Source organism: Dendrobium catenatum, unplaced genomic scaffold, assembly GCF_001605985.2.
Source record: "Dendrobium catenatum unplaced genomic scaffold, ASM160598v2 fragScaff_scaffold_716, whole genome shotgun sequence".
In the NCBI taxonomy this organism is placed as follows: domain Eukaryota; kingdom Viridiplantae; phylum Streptophyta; class Magnoliopsida; order Asparagales; family Orchidaceae; genus Dendrobium; species Dendrobium catenatum.
Window position 1 is genome coordinate 13691446 of NW_021319178.1, and position 27448 is coordinate 13718893.

At 33.8% G+C, this 27448-nt stretch overlaps 1 protein-coding gene across 2 annotated transcripts in view; it reads left to right on the forward strand.

The window, feature by feature from the left end:
* Positions 1-7312: 7312 nt before the first annotated feature.
* The window catches only part of LOC110100807 (calcium-transporting ATPase 3, endoplasmic reticulum-type), a 137328-nt gene continuing 117192 nt past the window's right edge, over positions 7313-27448 (forward strand). For both annotated transcript variants that reach the window (XR_003701198.1, XM_020828479.2), the window contains exons 1-5: positions 7313-7514; positions 7621-7671; positions 7773-7806; positions 14326-14343; positions 22160-22296. Coding sequence is in view for 1 of the 2 variants with exons in the window: in XM_020828479.2 (XP_020684138.2) it covers positions 7482-7514; positions 7621-7671; positions 7773-7806; positions 14326-14343; positions 22160-22296 (273 nt within the window). In the remaining variant the exon portion in view is untranslated. The remainder of the gene's footprint in view (positions 7515-7620; positions 7672-7772; positions 7807-14325; positions 14344-22159; positions 22297-27448) is intronic.

A 27448-nucleotide genomic window follows, 5' to 3' on the forward strand; every position in this document is an offset into this window, starting at 1 on the left:
TCGCCTCACGGACGAAAACCGCCTCGAGGCTTATTTACGCAATTTTAAACCTTGTTTTGTGTTTAATTTTATTATGTTTTAAGCATAATTTTATGTTTCAGTTTTTTTATATATGATATTATTTTTTTTTGCATATATATTAAATTTTATGTGTTGTTTTATATCCTTTTTTTGATAATGTCAAAGGGGAGAATGCATTGTGGTTGGATGCATTTGTAGTTTGATTTTAAAATTTTTTCTATTTAGTTTTAAATTTTCATTTGTTCTAAAAAATAATCATACAAAAATTTTTTTCCCTATTTTTTAATATAATTCTTTTAATGAGGAAGTTTAGGTGAAAATATTTTTAGTTTGCAAATTTAACAAATAATATTTGTCATCATAAAAAAGAGGGAGATTATTACAGCTCGGGCACTCGAGTTAATAATTTTGATGATAACATATATTATTAATTACCTCTTTATTTCTTCTAGTATTTGTAGTGCATATATATTTGTGTGTTGATTAACACTTCAAGTATAACATACACGATTCTTTGAAGATTCATAGTTCAAAATTTGGTAGAATAGGTTATGTTAAAAGAGTATGTAAATTTTATTTATTTATTTTTAATTTTTTGAGTCAAGTCCTATAAGGGTATATGTTAGCATTGTGATTGTGCACACACACACACAAGGGGAGCAAAAATATTTTTAAATATTTTAATTTTTTTTGTACATAGTACTATACAATATGGATCATACTGTATAATCTAGTATTATAAAAATTAATTAAAATATTTATTTTTTCTAGAATTTTTTTAATATAATTAATCATAATGTATGAACACCACATTATATTAAACGACCTGTTATAATTAGAAAGCACACCATCCATTAAATTAGATAATATTTTGAATTAGAAAAGTTATTCTAATTATATTGTACAAACCTAATCATATTGTATGATGTTTAAAATGTTGTCTAATTTAATCATGTGATTATTCAATCAAATATGCTTAATTTTGATATTTTGATCGTTCTGAAGGAACTAGATCGTATTATATGAACAACAGAGATGATTTTGGTCGTCCCATGATTTGTCCTGGACGAACTGTATTTTGGTTAAAATAATTGCATAGGACAATCGGTTATTTGTGCTGATGATCGTTCAGCACAAACAGGCAAATTGAATTATTCGTATTGGTGTTCATACTGTAGATCGTATTGCACGAACATGTAAATTGAACTATCCGTACAATACTAATATGTGATCGTACAATAATAAACAGGTCAAATTCTGCACATTGTACTGGACAATCCTTAGATCATTTTGTACGATCTTTGACATATGAATTAATTTTTTTGGGGTTTTTAAATCCCTATATTTAAGCTTTCTCTAAAACTTTGTAAGGGTATTTGGCATGTATTGAGTCTCTATTCTTCTGGAGGAAACTTGAAGAGAGAGCCTTAAAAGGGAGAGAAAAAAGGGTGGAGCTTGAGAGGGAGAAAATCCTTGTGGGGTTCAAGGGAGTGGAGGGGGTTTCATGCGGCTGCTCTGACAAACTTGCATCTTAGTACCATCGAATTCAAAGTTTATCTTGAGGGAAATTTTGGGAAGAGAGATATCTCTTTCATGTAAAAGGACCTGACTACTCCGTCGCACCGGGGGAAATAGAAGTGATTTAGTTAGAGCTTCTCCGCCTAGCTATGTGGTCTAAAGGAGAGTCACTAAATGTTTAGTACAACACCTGGAACAGGAAGTTTTGGGGAGTGGAAGTAGGTCAGGTTGAACCAAACCACTATAAATTTGGTGTGTTCGTTATATTTATTATTTTCGTACTTTATTTTCTGCATTTATTTTTGTGATAACTGCGTCGGTGAAATCTTTGATTTATCTTTTTTATTATGAATGTAATTTGCTTGAACATCAAGTTGTAAAAAGTTTTTTCTTCTCCGTAAAGAATTTTTTAAATTGCCAATTCATCCCCCCCCCCCATCCCTCTTGGTTGGCATTGAGACTATTTCTTTAGGGTTTAACACTCCTCATAAACTTTCATAAGTAATTATAATTTGTATGAGTAACAGTAAATATTAGTGTCAATCACAATATCAATAATCGTGATTAATTTTAACAATAATAAAATTATTGTTAGTGAACAACATTAGTACAATATCAATATGAATAACAAGTAATCTGAAATAAAGATCAGTGTCAGTATAATTACCAATATTAATAACAGTATCACTAATCAGTAATAATGGTCGATATTAGTATAGTGTTAGCTACAATATTATTAATGAGTGATCGGTATCAATAATTAATATTTTATCAAATATTCAGATAAGAGTATCTTAATATTGATCTTACTCCTCCCTTTATTACTCTCGATCAGTTGCCCCTTTTTACTTCCAATCAATAAACTATGTATAACTCCCTTTGAATCACATGACATCTACCCTGACTTCTTATAATTTGTAATTAGTATCCAGCTCCTTATGAACATTCACTGACTTCTATCAGTGAACCACATGAATCTTGAGAGTACCATGTGGGTTATTATATTATATATCCGGTATCAATCGATACATCATTTTCCATCAAATTAATATAAGCATAACACATCTTTTCAATACACATTAATCACATTTCATTTATTTTAGCCCAAATCATATTTTAATATTATCATATCAAATCACAGTATACTATTTTTTTCAACCCATTTTCAGTATACCTTTTCTTGCTCCTTTCACATAAACATTCATATACACAAATTTAAAATGTGAAAATGCAATGAAATTATATCATATTCCTCATAATGATCTGATTTATAACATATAAAAATTACAAGGTAAAAGCTTATGAAATCATAAGATAATACTCTTTTTTTTTGTAGATTTATGAGAGATAAATTAATAGAAATTAAAATCATAGAAAATAGAAGTAAGAGGATAGTTACTTGCTATGAATAGAACAATTCCACTAAAACAAACGACGAACAAAAAATATCCCAACGGACTTTCTCTCTCTTATTTTCCCCCTTATCCTCTTCATTCTCCTTCAGTTCCTTTCCGAGCAAGGTAACGAGAGTGACGGTGAGGTGAGGGAATGACACCATTATTCATAATTTAATATATATAAAAACACTATTAGTTGCCTAGCGTTGCAGCACTCAGACCCAACGTTGCAACCCTGCAAGTCCAATCTAGAATTACTATAGAATAAGAATCAAACATCACAGCATAATTTTTTGCATTGTTGTGCTCTCAAACCTAGCATGGTAGCGCTTACAAGTACAATGTCGAACCACTCCAGTTCAATTAGAAATTTTAAATTCATATTTTAAAATAATTTTCATTTTTTGGTTATTACACTCAATGCCCTAAAGGGAAAAATTCAGAAATGCATAATAATTGTCTTAAATGCTAATTAAATATTAAAATTCTTACCATGTCTTATCTAGATTACTACATGTATTCTCATTAATGTAGAAGCAATTATTACACATACGTAGCATAGTATGCAGGTGTTTGTGTTTATGTCAACAATAATGAACCTCAACCTAATCGACAATGACAAAAGTCAAAGTTTTTGGCCATGGTGGGCAAAGAATTTGACAGGCATAGGTATTTGTATTGACGATGTGGACTATTCTTATAAGCAATGATGTACATCAACGTTGTTGGCTATGACAAGTGATGCGTCACATCCCCAAGGGCGGAACCAACCATGTTTAGATGGTGGGCAACTCAATATATAAATAATTATTTATTAAAAAAATCTATATCAGACATAATTCAAGATAAAATTATATATTTCATTATAATTCATGAATTGAGCAATGCTTACAAGCTTCTCAACCTATTTTATATTTTTTTATAATATTGCATTATTAGTTTAAAAAATAATTGAATTATATCAATCAACACCAAATTGAATTATATTAATATTGCATTATTTCTTTCTCAATCAATAAAGAAATTATGAACAATTTTAATAGATTATTTATCAAAACCAAATTAATTGACCCACCTCAAGCAACACTTGTAAATAAGTGCCTTAGATTTTTGTTTCCGGTTTATCTTACTTTTGTGTTATTTCTTTGTCTCAAAATTTTAAAAGGGATTATTAAATAAAAAAAAAGAATAAAAAATAAAAAAATAAAAAAGTTTTCTATGTGGACGAGAAAAATCTAAGACAAAGTATAGCATTCTCAAAAAAGTTGCTGCTTTTTTTCCCAAAATCTGGGCAAATAGAATATGAGAGCAAAATTAAACATATTTCTTCTATGATTGATTCAAAACTATATGCCCAAAACTCGCAAAAAATAATTAGTTCAATGCAATATGCTTTAATTTAGAATATACTTCATTAATTAAGCAAAACACTCAATCATAAGCAGCAGGCATAAATATTTATTATAAATTAAACTACACATGTTAAGTGTCTGATCATTTAAATGCACTAGAATAGTTAGATGTTGGTATTACATTCCTTATTTTACTTTCAAATTTCTTCTCATTCTTATTGATCATTGTGTTGAAATATCACATAATGTTTACATAGATTTCACATCTTTACATGGCCATCATTTAATTTATCGAACATAATAACATTTGTAAAATTTGAACTTATTTCAATATAGCAACTATCAAAGGACTCTCAATAAAAGTTAGACCACACCGTCTAAACTTTCTAGTATCAAGGGTCGAGAACTCCTTTTAGTCCCTCTTTTGAGGCTCATTTCATTAGAACCTTTACATCTTCCAGCGTAGGTATCCATTATTTGTCAATTTATTCAACATCACATGATCATTCATTGATTTTTTTTTGGACTTTAGCATTAATATCATAGATATTTAAATTATTTATAATATTTTATGCACATGTTATTATCAACTCATATTTATCTGTGACAAAGTCTGAAATAATATATGAATATTTTAATATGTCTTATAGATCATAAGATTCACACAATATAAACTAACATAAGAATAAAATGTTTAATGCATTAGACTTTTCTATAATATTGAAGATCATTAAAATACTTAATATGAAGAAATTTGTATTCAAATGAACATGACAACTTTATACAATTTTAGAAATTAACAATCTTCAGACCTATGAATAAATTGCTACCTATATTAGAGATTAAGTATCTCACATTAATTATAAAATCCTCCTAGAGATACATTTCCTTGTTTCTATCTTGGTAAAGTCCTATTTTTTTTCATAAACAATCTAATAATACAAATTTTTTCAATTTATTATAATTTCTAATTTAATAATACAAATATATAATAAACAACTTAAAATGGCAATTATCACATTTTTTTATCTAGAAACCCGCATTTTTTTTTTTATAATTTTAGACAAGCTGCCTTTTTGTGATTGTATATAGACCAAAATCAAACACTTATGATTATAGTTGGAAATCTCATAACATCATTTGAGGGACCAAATAATCTCCAAGTCACATGTGCTTATAGTTAAAGTGGCATCTCGATGAGAGAAATACGATAAACCCATGATAATTTACTTAAAATATTGTCAAGAAGCAAGATGCCTAAAAATGGCATATGATCAAGAGGGTCAATACAAAATCGAATTGTCATATGTCTAATTATGATTTATAGTAGAAATGTTCATAATGCCCTCTCCTTAAATCTATTAAGATTCAACATTTACATATTTTAAGAGGTTGCGATGAGACCCGGGGGGATTAAATATGAGAGAATTTTGAGCTTTTCTTTTCAACACCCAACATTAAAACTTGCCATTGACATCATTGTCAATGGTTGTCATTGTCAGCATGGTTAATGCCAACATTGACACTCATTGTTGATAATAATGCTAACACTCTTCATTAGCATTAATATCGATGCGAATGAAGTCATCATCCGACATTGTCATTAATATTGATGTCTGTCTTTGCCAAGAAGGTTGTGGGCCATTGTTGCCAATAAGATTAACATCCATGATCAACATTATTGTTGATGCCTATAATTGTCGTTAAGGCTAATGCCCACTGTTGACATTAATGCTGATGTCCATCATCATCAATAATACCAATGTTTGATGTTAAGACTATCATATATAGCTGATGTCAACATCAAAGTCATTTCCCACCACTCTAATAGTAGCAATGTAAGGTTACACTAATGCCAACACATAATGTTGATATCAACACCAATGTCTGATATTGACACCAAAGCACAACTTTGACACAACACAAACACTCGACATCAACACAATGTTAGACAATGTACAAACACCGATGCTTATTATTATTAATAAGTTTGACATACATTTCGACACTAATGCTAATGCACTTAATCACCAAAAAGGCCCCCGTTGTTGCTATCAAGGTTGATTAATGTTGACAACCATGCTGGTAACAACATCAACACTCGTCAGTGGTATCAATGCCCAACATTTGCCTTTGCCAACAAGGTCAATGTTTGCCATAGAAACCAATGTTGATGCCCACCATTGTCAACAAGGCCAACACTTGCTGCCAACACCAAAGCTGACACCCACTCTCAACAACAACAACGATGCTCATTGTCTCTACCGAGTTTAATGCACATTGTCTTTGTTATCGATCTCCCCTTTTATTATAATAAAAGCAATTGAACATATCATTAATGGTGATTCAATGATATCTCCAACACCTCAAATGCTCCTCCTAGATCCACCATAGAAGTCATATTCCAATTTTCTTTCTACTACATTATATAATGCTTTAATAATTATGTTGAAGTGCATTTTATGTAGCTACAACTCACACAAGTGATTTCAACTAGGTTAATGCCTATTACTTTATCCTTTGATTATTTTTCATGTACAAAATCTAATATCATCTGCATTGCTCTCAATTTATATTTATTTATAAGAGTGGTCGAGTGAGATTTTTAATGTTAAGATAAAAAACTTTAATATCATCACGAATTTATACAATATGTCCTATTAAATAAATCCTTAAAATAAATATAAATTTCATGTAAAATATAAATTATATGGTTAATTATATTTATTTATTTTTATAGATAATTAACTTTATATATAAAATTTTTGTATTTTTAAGAAGTGCACTTATCTCTTATTTATTTAGCTCTTCATAAACGAATTAATACTAATATATTAGTGTAATTTTATAAATAAACTGAAGGTTATATATATTATAATATTTAACAAAAGAAAGATGTATATATTTTTAAGATATATAAAATTTATGTGTAGAATATTGATTATTACAAAAATAAATGTAATTAACATTAAATTAGAAGTAATAACTAATATCTTACTAATATTGTAAAATTTTACCGTTTAGGGCTAAACCGACTCCTGCTGCCTACCCGCCGAATCCCCGATTCCTCACGCGCCAGTGGTACAGTCTCTCTATCACGAAAAACCCTAGCATTTACCGGCATTGAGCTTCACGGTTTGAAATCCCTTTCTGCTTATTGAGTATCCGTCCCATCTCCCTCCTACAATCCGTCATGGAGAACGCATATGCTAGATCTGTTATTGAGGTACATTGTCCTCTCTCTCTCTTCCTCTCCCCGCTGTTATTTGGACTCGAAAGTATGGTTTTGTCTATCATGGACCTGATCAGTGTATACGTGGCCGCCTTTTTAGGTGTTAGATGCTTTCGGCGTGGATCCAACCAAGGGTCTCACTGATCTTCAGGTATTGATTGTTTTCTCTCATGTTCTGGTGATGTTGCGCTAGTGGTTCATTTTTGGTCTTTGTTTGTTTCACCCTCACTTCATATCTCTTCATTTATACAGGTTGCGGAGAATTCGAGAATATATGGCAAGAATGGTATGCATTATAATTTTTATTCTTTACGTTTTGATCCACAGCCGTGCTGTATTTCCGGTTCATAGATATAATAGGCCCGCATACTTTATTGCTTCTAATGCTTTTAGGCACCCATTCAAAACTTGGCTCTTGAGCTTAGTAGAAGATTTCTCTTTTGGGTTGATTGCTTTTACCAATATATGTCAAGCATCATACTATTTATTAAAATATTTTGAGTGGAGTGTGGGAAATGTATTTTGTAATTAATTTTCCTAAATTTTCAAACACGGAACATGGCAAGACAAATAAATTAAGTCTAAAGTTTATTTCCGACAAAGGAATTTTTGTTTCTTTGCGTTGAAGTTGTTAAATGATTAGCCTTTAATTTCATGGTTATGCATGAATCACGTTGTGCACAAAAGGAGGCAGGAATAGCATCAGGAATAGGAACATTATTATTATATTTCATGATATGGGGCATTAGACTGGCTTAACATTTAGAATTGGTTTTGTGTAACTTTAAGTAAAGTTACGGGCTCTAGAATGGTGCAGCATGCATGAAGTGGTTAAATGCTTGGAGGAAAAATAAATTAAAGAAGAAGAAGGCAATACCATGATGAAAATACATTTTTATGCCCAAAAGGAAATTTTTTCGATAATGCTTGAAAGTTCAATTATGATGTGCAACTTGACACATTCGATTATCTTTCACAATCATGTGACCAACAAATCAAAGGGATTTGGCACATGGGTGCTTCATTTGTGCATAGAAACTTTCCATCGAAATGCATGAGATCCATCTTGCATGAAACAACATATTGTGTTGAAAATTAGGCACAATCATAAGCATCACTAGTAACCGTTACATCATGCATGGTGTCGACGGAAAACTGAGATTTCACGTCGAAACAATAATCCGGCATATGCTCATGATAAGACCTTCAGGTCGTCTTTTCAACGACGATATTCAATATTCTTCTTTTCAATGGTGATATTCAATATTCATCTTTTCAATAACGATATTTGGTATTTGATTTTTGTATTTGTATTAACGATATTCAATATTCAATATCCATCAATATCATGAAGTTATATTTGTATTTGACACTCAAATATCTTTTTTGAACTTATAATCAATATTCATTCTTTTAAATAAAATAAATTTATAATTAATATTTCATATTTAGAATTTGATATTCATCTATAGAGAAATTTTATTCAAGCAGAGATAAGAAGTCATATGAGTAAGATTTAAAAATTTTAAAAAACTCATTACTTTAAAATATGTACAAGTACAAAACTGTATAGAAGAAAGAAAAAATAGAGTAAAAAGGTACAAATTAGTTAGTGGTGGCACAATTTCATCACTATTATCGCTATTTTTTCTTCGTTGGAGCTTGGTTCTGCCATCAAAGTTTTTGAAGTCCATTATCTTAATGTAGAAGAGGGAGGACTTTCTTTTCCACTAGTTTATCAAGAAAAATTCACTACTTCCATGATCTTTGAAGACAACATTTCTTTGTACTAGGCTTTTTGGGTTAATGTCTCGATGAACTTGCCATCTATCTTGCAATTTATCTCATTTTCTTGCACTAACTTGCCTTGTTATTTGAGCTTGGCATTTCATTTATGGACTTCCAAATATCATCTTTTCTATTCTACATTGGAAGTCCTCATTACCCGAGTATTATCTTTCTAAAAAAATATTATCTTTCAGCTTCTCGGCCGCCGCCTCAGCCACTTCTTTTCTGGCCTCCTAGTTCCTCTTTAATATTTTATTTTCGCATTTTGTTTCATCATTTTGGGAGGCATTTTTTTGAGTGAGTCACCATATTCGCTTTTGTTATCGCTTAGTAAAATAGACCGGTCATAATATCATTCATCTTTTTGTGTTGAGATCATAAGCTTTTGAAGAATACTATTTTTCTAGTATTGCAGGGTCAGCAAAATAATAATTAATCTTGATGACAGTTCTTTATTAAAAAAACAATGCCTTCTTTGTTGTTGGTGGAGAAATTGGCATCTCACCACATATTTTTGTAGGAAATGTTTGTTTCTTTAGTGTAGGTGGTGCATTGATTTCTTTTTCTTTACCCTGAGCTTCTTCAGGGACTTATTGGACTTGTTCCTTTTCTCTTGCCTTTGCAATCTCCTCCTTATTTGAATGTCGTTTTGTGCTTGATGTCGGCTAAGAAGAAGAGAACTTGTTGGTGTTGGAGACTTGGACTAACGGGTAGCGGGATACTTTGGAGGATTTCTCCCCTTGGTATGATGATTAACTTCTTTAGATATAGAGTCAACCTCCTCTTCATCCTCAATTCATATTTAATAATTTCAACATCGGAATCTCTTTTTGATTTTTGCTGAATTTAATTGGAGACTTTAGTTGCTGAATTCTTCTTATGAAGGGGAGATCATTCTTGTCCTCATCCCCTTTATTGGTTGCCTGCCCAAGGAACCGGCCTGTTTGGGTTCTAAAGGAGGGATTAATGTTGCAACATTAAAAAAATTGAAAATAAAGGAAATATTCAGGGAACTCAACTACATAATTCATCATACTGTATTCGTCCTCTAGAACTCAGCGTAATGCAGAAAATTCAAAGTAAATAAGTAGAAACTTAGGAGCTATTATTAATTCCAACAGATTATAATTGATGCATTTCTCCACTTTCTAATCGAGGAATTCATCTCAGTGAAGTGGGCGTGATTATCTTTGCCTAAGAAAGGAATCTGAGATCTCTATACTAGGAAGGGAAGCAACTTGGTTGAAATTGGCCACCTCTTGGCCAACTTCATGAAACATAATATATAATTCAATTCTTAATTTTATTCTCCAGTGTGACTATCTTGATGTAGTTGGAGGAGAATAGAATGAAGCCGTCTTTAATTGCCTTTACAGAGAAGAGATGACAAAAATGTAGAATTGACCACGAGACTAGTGTAATTATACTCATTAAATTATTTGGCATGATTTAAGCGGGTATGGTTCCGAAGAAATTCATGATGTCAATGAGCTTTTGACATAGCAGGAAGCGAAGGTTGAGTGTGAACTGATCTTGGTAGTAGCAAAGTTTGTTCCACACTATAGTGTTTGAGTACTCACCTTGATCTGTTACATGAACTTGATAGGAACTGTAGAAAATGCATTTTAGTTGTATCAAATTTAAGTTTGCCTTTGATAGCTTTGTGGAGAAGACGATGAATAAATAATGAAAGCTTCATTGCTTTTCTTGAAGGAAGACATTTCAAACGAGGAAGTTAGAGCAAGAGAAAGTTGTACAGGAGAATGGAAGGAGCAGTTATAAAGACTTAATGGAATAGGAAGTGTAAATAGTTAAATTGAACTGTGCATCTCTATTTATAACTTCAAAGCATGATGATATTGAAGTCATGCACATTTGCATTAAGCCCACGACTTTTAAATTTATAATTTGAATTTTAATTTCTTATGTTATGATAACAATGATTATTCTAATATTTGTTAATTAAAAAAACTATATAATCACATCAAACATCAATACATTAAAAAAAGAAATGAAACTTTCATTCATTCAATAGAAATTACAGTTGCCATCCAGCCAGTACAAAGAGTGACTTCTAGTTGGCCCCTTGAAAAAAAGAAGAGAGTCAAAGACAAATTGAAGAGAAGGATTAGCGGACAATACCTCAGTATAGTTGGTGAATGATACATTCGTTTTGTCGACTATTCGTTAAAGTTGGACTTTTTTAGTTCATACTTGTCCTTTATAGTAGCCATTGACAACTTTAACAGACAATTCGTCAACCCTTTGTGAGAGCACCACTTCAAAAAACTTTTTGGGAGTTTTGAAGTGGTTGAAGCGGCGCTATGTACATCCTGGGAGCACTCTATCATATTTGAAGTTAATGTCTTCACCTTATCAATGGTCAGCCTAGAAAAAATTTTCATGGTCTCTTGAACCCCGGTGAGTAAGTTGGAAGGTGCCTTGGGATCATTCTTTTTTGCCAACTTGGCGAAAGCAGAGGCCGGAAGAAAAAGAATTTCATCAAGAAAATTTGAAGTAGACTTCTCACTAAGTTCAAATATAAAATTTTATCCATGGAGTTGAAGACTAAAATATTTTCATTAAAGTTCACTCATAGAGAAAATAATTGCATTAAAGTCTATTAGTATAATCAAATTTACACAAATTATTATATTACTTTTTTTTTCTTCCAAAATTTACCTTCTTTCTCAATTTTACTTTAGCTAAGTGAAGAGTAGTCATTGGTGGATCAATATCTTTTTCAACATCAACAGGAGAGAACGAGTGCTGATCGACCAAAGGCTTTGACGAGGCAACAAGCTCTCGATATTGCTCTTTGACTTTGTTTCCATTATTTTTATCTTCTTCTTCTTCTCAGAAAAAGTTTTCTCTTTATTTCTTTTGCCAAATAGTCTTGAAATTATATAATCATTGGAAATGTTGATTTAATCCTTTAGAATTTCCATATTTTATAGGGATAGGTGATTGCAGAGCTGAAAGGCAAGGAATGGATTTAGAAGTGTTTGAATGGGAAATGATAATCTCACATTTATAGGCTAAATATTGATGATATGGATAAAATGACAATGTTAGAAGTCAACATCAAGTTGATTGACTAAAATCTAACATTAAAATAAATATTTATGTTGGCTTTATGATTAATTAATGAAGAATATTTTTATATTATCTTATTTTTTTATGGTAAACTTTCAAAGATATAGATAATTGAGAATTTAAATGTGCATTCAAATTTCTAGAAAATCATGCTTAAGTCAAATCAAGCCAGTTCAAGCTAACTCATCTTAGTTCAAGCTAAGGTAGCTCAGTCTGTTGGATTTAGCTTAAAAGAGACCAATTACTTTATAAGAGAACTCATTTCAACCAGGTGATTATGATCAACAAACTTTTACCTGTTACATAAGTACGACTTATCAGCCGACTATAACAACTACTCATAGAAGGACAAATTCCAAATGCAAATTATTGATCTACTACTTGGCTATTTGATTATCAATACATATTAACTCAACGACTACTTAAGAGCTTGGCAGAAGACTTCATCAAGTCTGACATTTCGATTGGTTTTTTTTTTTTTTTTTTTGGATTTTCGTTATAGCCATGTATGTAGCTAATTCTATAATGCTCAAGTCTCAACCCAAATTTATAAATAGAGGGTTGAGGGGTGAGCATTGTTTACACAATTTTCTATAATCAAGTTTAATTTATAGAAATTTAGAATTTCTTACTTTAGAATTTTTATTCTCTCTATTTCTCTCTTGGTTTTTTTCACTCAGTTTTCTCACTATGGTTGGATGTGATTTGTTGACAATTCTGAATTCAACATTTGCTTTTTGATGATTTTTTAAGTGAACATGGTGGCATAAGGGGGCAATTAGCATGACATTACATGGCGGTTCATTGCATGACTTTGAAGGTTGGTCCACTGGCAAACAAGTTTAGTGTACTAGAAGTTAGAATGTTGAGGTGCATGGTAAAAAATGAGAATGACAGTGCAAATTATTTTAGTCATGTGAATGTCAAATTATAATCTATCAATAGCAGGTGACAATAAATTGATATAGTTGAACTCAGGTTGGCCTTCACTGTAGTTGTTTTAATTTCTTAAAAGGAGATCCAAAGGTGGATATTAACTAATGAATGATGAATAAGATTTATGGATCTAAACCTAAGAAAATAGTTTAGAATGATGGTTGTGATTGAGATGATTAGGCGTTTGAGAATACATTGCACATTTTACAATTCAACATGCATGAAAGTTGAGAGGGTTAGGCCAAAGTTATAGAAGCCTGACTTTGTTAAAAGATTTCATTTAAAATAATATTATCTCTAGATGTTGGTCTTAATTTGAATGAATGGTGAAGAAGAATCTATAAATCCAAACCTAAGTGTGAGTAATTGGTGAAGGATGATGATGATGATTGACCTTCCACTTGAAAAATACAGTTTTTTTGAATGTAATAATTAGTTGTCTTTTTTACTAGAAGTTTCTAGAATGTTTTTTAGCATTTTGCATTTTGCATTTTGCAAAGTAAAACAGCCACCTCATGCTTGAAATAACAATAGGATTCTAGTGGCCTTATAGAATGTTGATTCAGTTTATATCCTTGCCAAGATTTTTACAAGATCATTTATGAAATTGCATTAGCTGATAATCTGATTGGCTTGCTAACATTGTTACTAGCTTTGAGATTTCAATTTTAGGGCGCAATACCTTAATTCGTTTCCCTTTTTTTAATGCTCTTTTGGAACAATCTTTTTGAGTAGCTAGAACATAACTTGTTCTTTTTTACAGTAATATTTATGTTGATACTTTGTTTTTATGCAACTTTAACTCTACTAATTAGTCAGATTTTACTAACGTGCAAAAACTTGAATATTTTCATTGGCGTGTGCCCTTGCCGTTGTTCCTTTTTTTCTAAGCTTCTTTAGATAGTTTTTTTTTGTTATGTTATTTTGTTCCATTTGAGCTTTCCACTGACTAACTTATTTTATTTTGCATATTTTTCTCTGACAGTGCTCCCTCAAGAAGAAAGTAAGTGATTCTATAATGTTATTTTCTTTGTTTATCTTTTCAATGAATATCCTCCATGATTTTTCCTTAATAAGTTGCTTAAATGTGATCACATTTCATATATGTGCTAGAAACATTGACCTTTCTTCAAAATTATCTATGATAAAGAATGTGTTATGGACAAAAAATGTTCAGTTTATGCAAATTCAAATTGCCTTCGCTTTCTCTTGAGCTATTAATGAGTATTTTGCATTACTTCATGTGAATTTTGCTTCAACCGTAATATTTCAGATATGAAACGGCTGTTAAATTTATTATGATAACCATGAGTACATTTTGTTTGCTTTTGATCCCTCTTAGTTGTATGTCAAAATGGTATAGTACAACGTGTTTCAACCTTGTCTTTATATTAAGCATTTTATTTTTGATACTATGCATCCTAATTTTTAAAATCAATCTATTAGACCGGTCCAGCCGGTCCCGTAGGGACAGGCTTACGGGAAACAGAGGTGGGATGTATCCGCCTCCTATACGTGCCGATCCGACCGCCGATCCTTTCTTTCTCTCTTTGCCGCTGCCCGTCCTAGAACAAACAAAAACCAGTCCACTAGGGACCGGTTTAACAATACCTCCCTCCCAAAGAATCACCTTGTACTCAAGGTGAAAACTAGAAAACTAATGTTTCACCATCTCGTTTGGCTCCCACGTGACATCGTAATCCGAGAGACTCTTCCACTTGATCAACACTCACTTAGTTCCGTCTTCTCTCTGGAGAACCCCATCAACTCCAAGGGTTCAAAAATCACATCTAAATCCTCAGTGAGTGTCACCGGTAACTCCGAACTTGTATATTCTCCAATGGTCCTTCTCAATTGAGATACATGGAAAACATGATATATAGTCATCGTTGGTGATAGTTTCAACCGACATGCCACCGCTTCAATCTTCTCCAATATCTCATAAGGCCCAAAGTACCTTGGGGTAAGCTTCTCAATCCTCCGGTTGGCGACTGTCTTTTGCCTGTAAGGTCGGAGTTTCAAAAACACCCTTTCCCCTTCCTCGAATTGTATGTCCTTCCTATGCCCATTATCATATTTATTTATAATCTGTTGATCTCTCAGAAGATGCCCCTTCAGCTCGTCCAACACCTTGTCTCGCTCCTCCCAAGTACTCTACTAACGAAATTGGAGCGTTGCATCCATAATGCACCAAGTGAGGTGAATATCATCCGTACAACACCTTGAATGGGGTAATCTGAGAAGCAGAATGATAAGAGGTGTTGTACCAATACTCAGCCCATGATAGCCATTTGACCCATAGCTTGAGTGTCTTCGACAAAAAGCATCTCAGGTACGTTTTCAAGTTCATATTAACCACTTTTGTTTGGCCATCTATTTGTGGGTGGTAGGCGGTGCTCCTTTTCAATACTGTCCCTTGTAATCTGAACAACTCTCTCCAGAAATAACTGAGGAACAATTTATCTCTGTTGGATACTATCGCCTCTAGTACTCCGTGTAGTTTGACCATCTCTCTAATAAAAGTTGATGCCACCGCGGTGTATGAATGTCACAGGGGAATGAAATGAGCATACTTGCTCAATCAGTCTACCACCACTAGAATCACCATGAAGCTTTCTGAACGGGTAGCCCATTTATGAAATCCATGGATACCTCCTCCCATACCCATCCTGGTAAAGCCAATGGCTATTGTAATCCTCCTGGAGACATGACTTAATACTTGTTCATCTGACAGACCTCACATCTGGCTACCATATCCTCCACATTCTTATGCATCCCTTTCCAGTACAACTCTGATGCTAGTATCCTATATGTCTTGTGCATCCATGAATGACTCCCTACAACGCTCCCATGAAACTCCTGTAGTAAGTGTGGAATGTGGACTGATGTCGTAGGCATCACAAAACTCCCTTGGCACAACAGTGTCTCCCCCTCCAATGAATACCCCGGCTAGCTAGTCTCTTCCCTCAGTAAATCAACTATGATTTTTTTTCAACTCTTCATCTTTGGCACTCTCCTCCTTGATGGCCTCTCAATCTAACATCAATGGGATTAATGCTGCCGTCGCTTGCAACTCTCCCATACATCTGGGCAAGGTGTTTGTCGCCTTGTTCTTCGCTCCTAGCCTGTATTGGATTTCAAAGTCATACAACTCATACCCCAGCAATTTGGATAGCCACTTATAATGCTCCATTGTCACCATCCGCTGCTCCAACAAGTATTTCAGGCTTTGCTGGTCCGTTCTGACAATGAAATGCCTACCTAATTGGTATGGCCGCCACTTTTGGATGGCTAATACGATGGCCATCAGCTTTCACTCATAGACTGATTTCAACCTGGCTCTTGCTGTCAACACTTGGCTGAAATAGACAATAGGTCGATGATTTTTCATGAGCACTGCCCCTGATCCATAACCTTGAGCATCTATCTCCACTATGAATACCTAAGTGAAATATGGTAGAGCTAAGATTTGTACAATAGTCATAACCTTCTTCAAACTCTCAAAAGCTATTATAGCTGCCTCCCCTCATAGGAATCCATCATTCTTCAATTGTTATGTTAGTGGCCATGCTATGATGCTGTGCCCTTTCACGAACCTCCTATAGTATCCTGTCAGTCCTAAGAATTCTCCCAGCTCCTTTAGATTCTTTGGTAATGACCATCTCAACATAGCCTCAATTTTTGACTGATCTGCTACAACCCCCTCTTTGGACATAATATGTCCCAAATACTCCACACCGGTCTGAGCAAAACAACACTTCTTCAGGTTGTCCCTTAGCTGATGCTCTTGCGACACCTCTAGCACCCTCCTCAAGTGTTCCCAATGTGCCTCCTCTGTCATGCTGTAAACTAGGATATCATCAAAGAACACTAAGACAAATCGCCTGAGATAAGGTTTGAAGATCTTGTTCATGAGAGATTGGAATGCGACTGGGGCGTTAGTGAGGCCAAAAAGCATCATCGGGAATTCATAATGCCCCTCATGAGTTCTGATAGCAGTATTGTGCACATCTTCCTTATTCATTCTGATCTGATGATATCCTAACTTCAAATCTATCTTGGTGAAGATCACTGCCCCACTCAACTAATCTAATATCTCATCAATCACTGGTATATGAAACTTGTCTGACGCAATCTCCTTATTTTTTGCCCTATAGTTCACACAAAATCTCCAGTTGCCATTCTTTTTCTTAACTAGTAATACTGGACTAGAAAAAAGACTAACACTGGGCTTGATAATCCCCGCCTCCAACATTTCTCTTATTAACTTCTCAATCTTATCCTTCTGAAATTGAGGATAGCGGTAAGGTCTGACGTTGATGGGTGATACACCTTCCCTTAAAAGCTGATAGCATGCTCTTGCTCTCGTGGTGGGGGCAATCCCTGAGGTGGATGAAAAACCTCATGGAATTGCTGATTCAACGAGCGTACTGAGAGAGGCATATCTAGTCCCTCCTCCAATATGACTTCCTCCAGTCTTTGCAGCTCCACTAAAAAGCCTTTCCCCACCTCTTGTATACTTCTTACCATGGTTTAGAGAGATACCAAGGCTTTGGAGAGCCTCGCATCTTCCATGATCACCACCCTCCTTCCAAGCCACCAAAAACTCTATCTTGAGTGCTCCCTAATTGACCTTGGTGTCCCCCAAGGTCTGTAACAACTTCATCCCCAGGATAACATCTGTACTTTCTAACTCTAGTGGGAGAAAATACTCCCTCACATGAATCCCTTATATGGTCAACATCACTCTACAAATCCCTTGGCCTTTCTCCACCTTCCCCGTACCCATCATCACCTCATAATAGCTGGTGTTCACCAATTTCACTCCCAGTTGGTCGACGACCTGAGTGAATATAAAATTGTGGGTAGCCCCACTGTCAATCAGTACCACCACCTCCCTGCCCTCTATCTCTCCCTTTACCTTCATGGTATGATTCGTAGTGAATCCTACCACAGAGTTCAGGGAAACCTCAGCCAGGTCCAGATGTAGCTTCTCTTATATCTTTTCCACTATCTCCCCCTCGCCTCCCTCAGTTTCCTCGTCATCATAGACAATGAGAACCTGAAGAGTTCTGTCCTTACACCTATGCCATGGAGTATACTTTTCATCGCACCTAAAATATAACCCCTTAGCCCTCTTCTCCTGCACCTCCTTTGCCGTCAGACTCTTGAAATTTCCCCCACTACCTCCTCCTATTGGCTTATCCCTAATGGTCTCACGAAACCCTCCTGCTGCCGGACCCTTGGGTGCTAAAAGAGTTGTCTTCGTCTTATAGGAGCCTCCTGAACTGTTGCTCCTGGCTCCCTTCTCATGATCCCTCTGATTCTCCACCAGCTGACCTCTCCCTAGTCACGAGGCCTCGTGACCTTCTTTGCAGCTCTGATATCTGATTTGAGCCCCTTCAGGAAGTTCCCCTCCAATGCCGTCTCTGAAAATGCTCCACCCGATTAGCCAGATGCTCAGACCGCTCATGGTAGTCTATTATTGATCCTTCCTGCACCAGTGCAAAGAATTGCTCATAAAAGTCTCATCCCCTGTCAGTTTGGAAACATTCTAATAAACAATCTTTGAACTCTCTCTAGCTCCATAAGGGTCTCCTCTGGTCTCTTCATTGGTACTATGATAGCACCTTCCCCTCCAAACATAGGTTGGCTGCTGTTAACTTCTCTTCCTCCGTCAACCCATTAACGGCGAAGTACCTTTCCACCTTATAGATCCACCCATGTGCATCCTCCCCCTCGAAAATTTGCATCTTCAGCTTCCTCTCATTCTGATCTCCCCCGTTTCCCCTTATTCCTCCATAGTTTCCCCTTTTCCTTGTGCTTGTCCCTCCCCAAGTCTCCTGATCTTCCATTTCCCTTTCATACCCATAACCTCCTTCGAATTCCCCTCTCCTTCCTTCAAAATCAGCAACTTGGCGGCCATAATTTCCTTCCCTACATTCACAATCAGCACCCTTTTGCTCCTACCCTCCATACCCATGCCTTTCTCCAAACCTACCTCCTCTATCCTCCCTTTGGAAAGGCTCTATATGGGGTCTTCTCCTTTCTCTCTCTACGATCTCCACCTTGTCTTTGTCCTTACGAATTTTGAAATTCGTATTTTTTTCTTTTGGTCCTTTCGACCATGAAGCCACCGTTTGGTTGTGGATTTCCAACTTCTTGTTTATCATATGCCGTAAATCAGCTACTTTCCATTCCATGGAGGAAATTATGCCCTCCACCATTGTCTTTTTTTGATTCATCTCCCCTTCCAAGAGTTCCTCCAACCCCTCTATTTTCTTGGCTGCCATAAAATTAAATTTCTGAATATTGCTCCCTAAAATCAGCAAAAATTCTTTCTTCCGGATAAAATTTTAGAAAAAATAGTTCACAACGATCAGCGAATAAACTCACAAAATATGACGGGGAATCACACCAAAAACAATAATTTTATAGAAGAAATCAACGGAACAAAGAGCAACAATATACAATTGATTCTCTAATCGAGAGGAGGATCATTCTCTCCCAATCCTTAGACGAAGCTAAGGCCCAAAACACCAAGAAGAAAACTCCCACAAGAACACAATAATAAAAAGCATAACCCTAACCCTAATTCCCTCATCCTACTTAAAGCATATGATTAATTAATCAATCCAAAATTACTACATAGCCCTTGCCGCCCCTCCTTTCCCTTCAAGGAGTTTGAATTTGAATTCTTAGTGGACCCCACTCCTCTCTCTCTCTCTCTGCCGCCGCCCCTCCTGGAATAAACAAAAACTGGTCCACTAGGGACCGGTTGTAGTTGGACCGGTCTAACACTATCATGTACAATTGGGAGTGAAAGAGGAGTTGGGTTTATGAAGGAATCATAATATTTAGTCAGTTCGGAAGTTCTTCTTTCTTATTTAAAATTTGTTTGATTGACTGTGCTGTTTGCTCGAGTAAGTTACTTTTAGGTCCTATAGTTATGAATTCAGTAAGTTTATTTTTTTGCACGAGGCCTAGTAATTTTTGGTTTCATTCTCTTAAAAGTATTTTAATGTAAAGTTTCATATGGTTCTCCTTTCTGTTGTTTTGCACTGTCCTGCATTTTATACTGATATTTTGTTGTTTTTGCCTTTATTAGTCCCCAAAAGCATCTTAAAATTTTAGTTAGTGGGCGTCATAGATTGTACTTTTCAGAACTCAAGGTGCTAGCTTATCATATGTTAGAGGGACCACATAATCCATTGCGAAGATGGCCAACGCTTTCAATTTTTTAGATTTAGTGGCAACTGACTGAAACCATTAAATGTTTGCCTATATTAATTTTTTATCCGAAGGTTAAGAAACTGATGTAGACAAAGGGGTGGTCAACCCATGTTCAAAATAAATCAATTTTGGCCTTCCTCGAGTTTACAAGCTCAATCAATTTGAGCTGAAATTTTAGCTCATTTATGAGCTGGTCTTTAGTTCATTTATTGAACTAAGGGTTAGCTCATTATTAGCTAACATTTTAGTTCATAGTTATCTTTTTATTAATGTAATCTTTATTATTTTTTGTGTTTTAATTATGTCTGTCTCTTGGAATTCCAAACCGGCTTTTGGAATTCCAAGATTTGTTTTGTTTTCCCATGCCTTGGCTCCTTGGCTTCCACGGGTGGCTGATTTCCGTGCATTGTCTCCTTGGCTGTTGGTTTTCCGAGCTAGGGGGGTTTTCCCGTGCCTTTGGCGCCTTGGTTCCGTGCGGCCTCCTTGGCTCCCGCGGCTGCTCCTTCGGTTCTTGGGCTTGAGCTGTTTTTCCATGAAAAGCATTTATGATTTTAATGCTTGTGATGTTTAGGTTCTCGTGAAAAATTAATGTTTGTGTCTTTTTGTATTCCCCTTTCATACCTATAAATATGAGGGATTATGTATTGTTTGAAATAGTTGAATGTTATGTGATTTTTGGAATGTAACCTGCGGGCTATTGGAAAAGCTTGCGAGCTTTGTCCACTTCTTTTTCTCATCCCCTCCGGAAATCCTGCGGGCTCTTTCCACCCTTCTTCTTGACTTCTAATCTCTTCGTCTCTCCGCAAGTGCCACTCCACCTGTATCTTTTTTCCAAGTGTAGCAACTTTAGGGTGTCTTTTAATTGAGAGTCGAGTTTGTTAAATCGTCGTTTGTAGTCTTTTAATTTCTTCTTCTTACTTTTATTTTAAATGTAAGAGTTTGTTCAAATATCTCTATAGTCATCTCTTCTTTTTGAGGTATTTTGTGTTTTCTTTTTGTGATAAAAAAATATCTCAAAAATGAGCTAAAATTTCAGCTCAAATTGATTGAGCTTGTAAACTCGAGGGAGGCCAAAATTGATTTATTTTGGACATGTGTTGACCCCCCCTTTGTCTACATCAGAAACCGTAAATTTCTGATGTATAGTTGCCTAATTGGTTACCAGGCCTAACCTCTTTGACGTAGATGTAGTTTCTTCCTCATTTTTAGTCATGTTCTGCCATACAACTCTCTAAAACATGCCATTCAAGCTTAGAACTTTTCTTTCTCTGTGTGCATTAACTTCTCTTGTAATGATTGATTTTTGGAATCTTTCCTATTCTTTCTCTTTGAATCACATGTCTATAAAGCTAGTAAGTATTGTGGCACGAACTTTAATTGCTTAAATGGAAAGGCTTGCTCATCAGACAACTCTGAAGTTAAGTTCTTTATGAGGTTCAACTTTGACAATACAAGGATTTTGCTTCTTAAATCATTAATCATGAACTTGCTGCTATCCTTACTCCGTATTTATGGTTTTCTTTAAATCTGCCCAATCTCATTTCTTTACAGAAATTTTGAATTCTAAAAGTTCATATTGCTTGCAGGTAACCCCTTTTGGAAATTAATTCTTAAGCAGTTTGATGATTTGCTCGTTAGAATATTGATTGCAGCTGCCATTATATCATTTGTTTTGGCTTTGATTAATGGCGAGACAGGCCTATCAGCTTTTCTGGAACCTTCTGTAAGAGAAATTTCTCCTTTTAACATTGTTCTTATATGGGGACACTTATTAACTTTAGGTTGTTTTAGTTGAATGTCCTGTTAAATTGTATTTTTTCTGTATTAATATGTGTCTGTGCTGATATGCTCTCTGGTTTTATTTGTAATACCTGATATTTTGAAATATTTAGGGGCTGTTTGATTAGCTAAAAATGGAATGCAGTATAAAAGAGATACTTTGGGAGTTATTTGGATGAGTGTAAAGTAAATGTTGGTGAATAATTTTTTTTATTTGGTTTGAAGTGAATGAATGTAGTGTAAAGTCCCAAGATGGTGGTCGGCGGTGGTGGCTGGCGGCGGGCCGCGGCGGCGGCGACGGTGGAGGCCGGCGGTGGGTGGCAGCTACCGGAGGTGGCGGCGGCTGGCGACAGCTTGCTTATTCTCGCTCACTAGGCGAGTTTGGTTTACCTAAAAAATGAACTAAAATAGTTTACACTACATTTACTTTGCATTCCTTTTTCTTCCAATAAAAAAACAAATATTTTCAAAACCCGAGCATTTGAAATATTTTACACCCATTTTACTCCCAACCAAACAACCCTTTGTTAAAATTGGTATTCTGTAGTTTTGGCAGAAATAAATTTTTTGGCAACTAAGTATTTCAGACTCAGGGTACCCTTGCGAAATTTCAGATTGGGTGAAAAATGGCTAAGGGGCTAAAAGCTTTCTACTTTTTAATAGAAATGGAAAACCGGAAGTTGTAGATATATGGATTGTCTAATTAAAAAAGTTTTGGACCCAAAATAGTTTTATGTGTGAAAATATATAATATTATTTAAAAATGGACTTGTGATTTTAACAATTTATGATGTTAGCGTTTCATTTTTAAAAAATGATCTCAACCATGCTTTGAATTTACCAATTTTAAATGCTTATCTTTGAATTCTACGGGTTGAATAAATTCTAAGAGTTTTAATCAAAGCATAAAGTTACTTTTATTGTGTTATAATTATATCATGCATGTATGAAGTGTAAAAAACTAAAAATAGTCATGGGAATACCAAGAGCTAATTCCGGTTGTGTAGTGATAATTGTTTAATTTTGTTATAAGTTTTTATTTATAGTTGTATTGTTTCTATAATATTCCTGAAGCTTATATATGCCCATGATATCGTTTTGGAATTGTAAGTCCTATATGAGAACACCTCAAAATACTATTTTTATTGTCTAAATTTTGAAGTCATTTTATTTCTTCTTATTGTTAGTCATTCCATTTTAGTCCACGTTTTACTTGCGTTTCTTTTATTTTTCAATTGTTTTATATGTTATTAAAATAATTATTATGAAATTAATTATAATTTGTAAATGATATATTCTACTTTTGAATCTTAAAAGCAAAATTTGTATTTAATTGTTTTTTTTTCTTAATAATTCTATCATCTAGTTTTAATTTAATTTAAAATAAGTGTTGTTCATTTATTTGATCCAAAATTTGTCTTTTTATTGATTTATCGTTTAGACGTTATAAATGTTTGAGCTGTTCGCTATTTAATGAACATCTTTATTTTCAATGTAAATGAAATCAATTATTGATGGCTTTAATTGTGTCGGTTAATTAATCAGTTCATTGCATTAGCCAACGTCTTAAATATGTATCCATTTCATTTCCCATTTTAGCATATCGTTACTTATTTTTAGTTATGTTACTCATTTAATATTATTAGACTTTCTTATGTTTTTTTTTTTTTTGATGATTTTAAGGTTTTAGACCTTTAAATAGTCTACAAACAAAGTGATAATTAAAAAAAAGAAAAATGAAATGAGACCTCAAAGTTGTAAGAGAAAGCTATGCATTAAAATAAATATACGATAACAGTAGATATGTTTTTCCATTGTCTTTAAACAATATCATATGTGGGATGTCACCATCTTTACTTTATGGAAAAAAGGGCTATAAATAGAAATACCTCATCTATTAAAAAAATTTATAATAGACTATCTTCTGTATTGATATATTTTTTAATTATTATTATTATTATTTTTATTCTGTATTGATATTCTTATTCAAAATATTATATGCAGTATAAGGTTAATAAATTGGAATATCCAGGCATCATCAAAGCTTCTGTTGAATTAGATATTACAATTCTTGTGTTAGTCATTTTACTTACAAATAATCAAATTGAGATAATTTAATTATAATTTCAGTGACGGAAATGCTTTAATAGCAACAAAAAAACGGAATTCACTTAGTTGTGTTTTTCTTAAATTAACTTAATTAAAATCATATAAAAATAATCTGAAGCTAAATTTTCATCATTATACCGATGTAGGAATAAAATACTGGTGATTATAATTAAATCATGAAACACTTTGTTGGATATGAGAGATTGTTCTACATGCTAGCTTTAGATTAGGAAATTGTTGTAGAAAAATCCGCCTCCGTAGAGCACATATTGCCATCAAATAAGATTCATTGTGCAATATGCCCAAATAAGATATTAATTTAGAAATTATTTAAGTATATTTTTCATTTTAATAAATGCATTTACAATGTATATATGAATAATTTTATTAAAAAAATATTAGATTATTTTCCAATCTTTTAATACTTTGATATTATGTTTAAAGTTTCTATTCTCTCTCATTTTAACATCTAAATCTCCTAATCTAATTGCTTTTCAAGCATATTTAATATTATATTCTATGAGTTGCTAATTTCTATATGAATATAGTAATTTTACATTTATTTTTATGAAAAATTTTCTCTTATGTCAAATATATTTTGTATTTAATTTTTATAGATTGATGATATTGAAGTGTTAAAAATATAAATGGTTTCAAATAATCAAATTATTTCATAATTGTAAACTTAAAAACAATTCTTGGAAAAGTTTAAATTCTTTGAAAAATTTAAATTCCTGTACTTAGGACATGCGTATTTCTATGATTGATTAACAAATAGGGTGAATCGAGCACATTAATATTATCATATAGGAGGGGGTGTTTGATATCCAAAAACTACTTAGCAATAATTAAACAAGTTGGTAATATTTGATATGATGCCTATTTTTTTTGTTTGAATCCAAGTATTGGTGTAAGAAGCATTCTACCGTAAGATTAGTAGTTCTGGATTTTTAAGAATAGGTGGTGTCCTACTCTGCAACAATTTAGATCTTAGAGGCTTTCGAGTTATATTTTGAATTGAAATAAATTGTTGCAAATGGGGAACGGTTCAATTGCTAAGTGCAATTTTCTTTTTTCCTGGGCCAAGCCAAGGGGTTGCTCGATCCATTTGCTTGAGCAACCAACCTTATTTGATGCCCCATGCTTCCGTTTTCCCAAATGAAGGTGAAGGGATAAAGACCTTGGCATTCAGTGGCTATTGACCACTACACAGGGTAACAGTTGAGTTTAGTCAATCTCATTCCCTTTTAAGGTATAGAGAGGTTGAAAACTGCCTTAGAGCTTGAAGCTCTAGGAAGTCAATACCTCCATCACTGAATGCGAACATTATATCATCCTTTCTATCTCATCCTTTGAGCTTATAAATAGTGAAAAATTTCTTTAGGGTTCAAACCTGCAGGATATATGGTCGAACCTATCTTGGGAGTCTGAGACCTAGAGTTAGGAGAGGTGAAATAAAAGAGTATTTCCTACCTATTGGAATGTGAAATGACTGCTATTAGATCAAGAAAAGAAGAGGGAAACGGCCTTTAGATACGATAGGTTTAGATGGAGGAAGAAGAAGAAGAGGAGAGAGGGAAAGCTGCCAAAAAGTTCTGGAGAAAGCATACAAAGATATGAAGAAATTTGAAAAACTTAATTAACCATTTCCTCATTTGAGCTCAAATTGACCACTTTTTGATTGATGGTTAAGGTGGAAAAAGAAGGGATAAAGAGAGAAAGTGCTTGAAAATTACTTAAAAAAACATGACAAATAGTTAGTTTACCAAATATTTTTTCTAGTCAAAACAAGCTCCAATTGAATGTTTTTTGGTAAGTGATTCCATCCTTTTAAATATCAAGTTATTTTTTCATTTATTTGACTTTCGTGATTGTTCAGTAATTAGTTGTGGGGAGCATATTTAGCCGCATTCTTTTTTTTTTTTTTTTTTGAAAATGGTGATTGATAAATCCCAAAACATGTAGCTCGAATATGTGATCTTGGAGAAACAACTTTCTCCTTCAATCATTGGGCCACCAATTATTTCTGCCTAACCATATTCCTGCACTTGTTGATTATTTGAGCATATATTCATTTGATCAGATTCTCTTGAAGTTCAACGTTGTCCCATAAATGTTTTATGTGGTTCCTTAATGAGGCTTTGTGTAAAAAATCATCAAGATTATTTCTGATATTCTACAAACACATTAGATAGAGATATGGTACCTTCATAGAAGAGAGGATTCTAGGAATTTGATGTGGAAGTTGAGAAATCAAGTAATTTGAAACTTAGCTCTGTATGACCTAATGTTGCTAGTTTTCAATTAGACTCGATTAGATTATATTGTGTGTTTAAATAGACACCCGATGGAGCTTATTGTACATGAATGCCTGCAATTCCCTAGAATGTGTTTCCTAATGTCATTGACATCATGATTGCATACAAAATTTGTTCAGTGTTTCCATGTTTCTCAGTTATTTTCGGAAGGATTATTAATTTGATTATCATAAATATGGAAGTCTCCTACCGAGATGCGAGGCTTGCTAATTACCACTGTTGACTTTTTCACATTTTAGTCATAAGTGCTTTAGCTGACTCAAGAGAACCATGAACAAGAGCATGATATTAAAGCACATAACATTTGTAGTATTATATCAACTGGTATTGTTGAAAACGGAGTTGATGTAAAATTTCAGTTGCTTTAATGTTGCTAATGTTTGGAATATGTATTAATCTCTTTGTTATTTGGATATCGGAAGCATTATAGACCCAAAAATTAAGTTAGGCGCAGTTGATTTTGTGAACATGGGTCCTTTGGGTTTTGGGGCTTGATACTCTACATTAATTGCTGCTATACATGAGAGTTTTATGAAGGTTAACAAGCCTTTTTGGGTCTTAAACAGATTCCTGTGTCTGGATTACTGGCTGTTTGATTATTTTTTGGTATCCTTTCTATCTGATGATTATGCCTTTTGATCTTTTTTTGTTGCCTGATTATTGTAATCT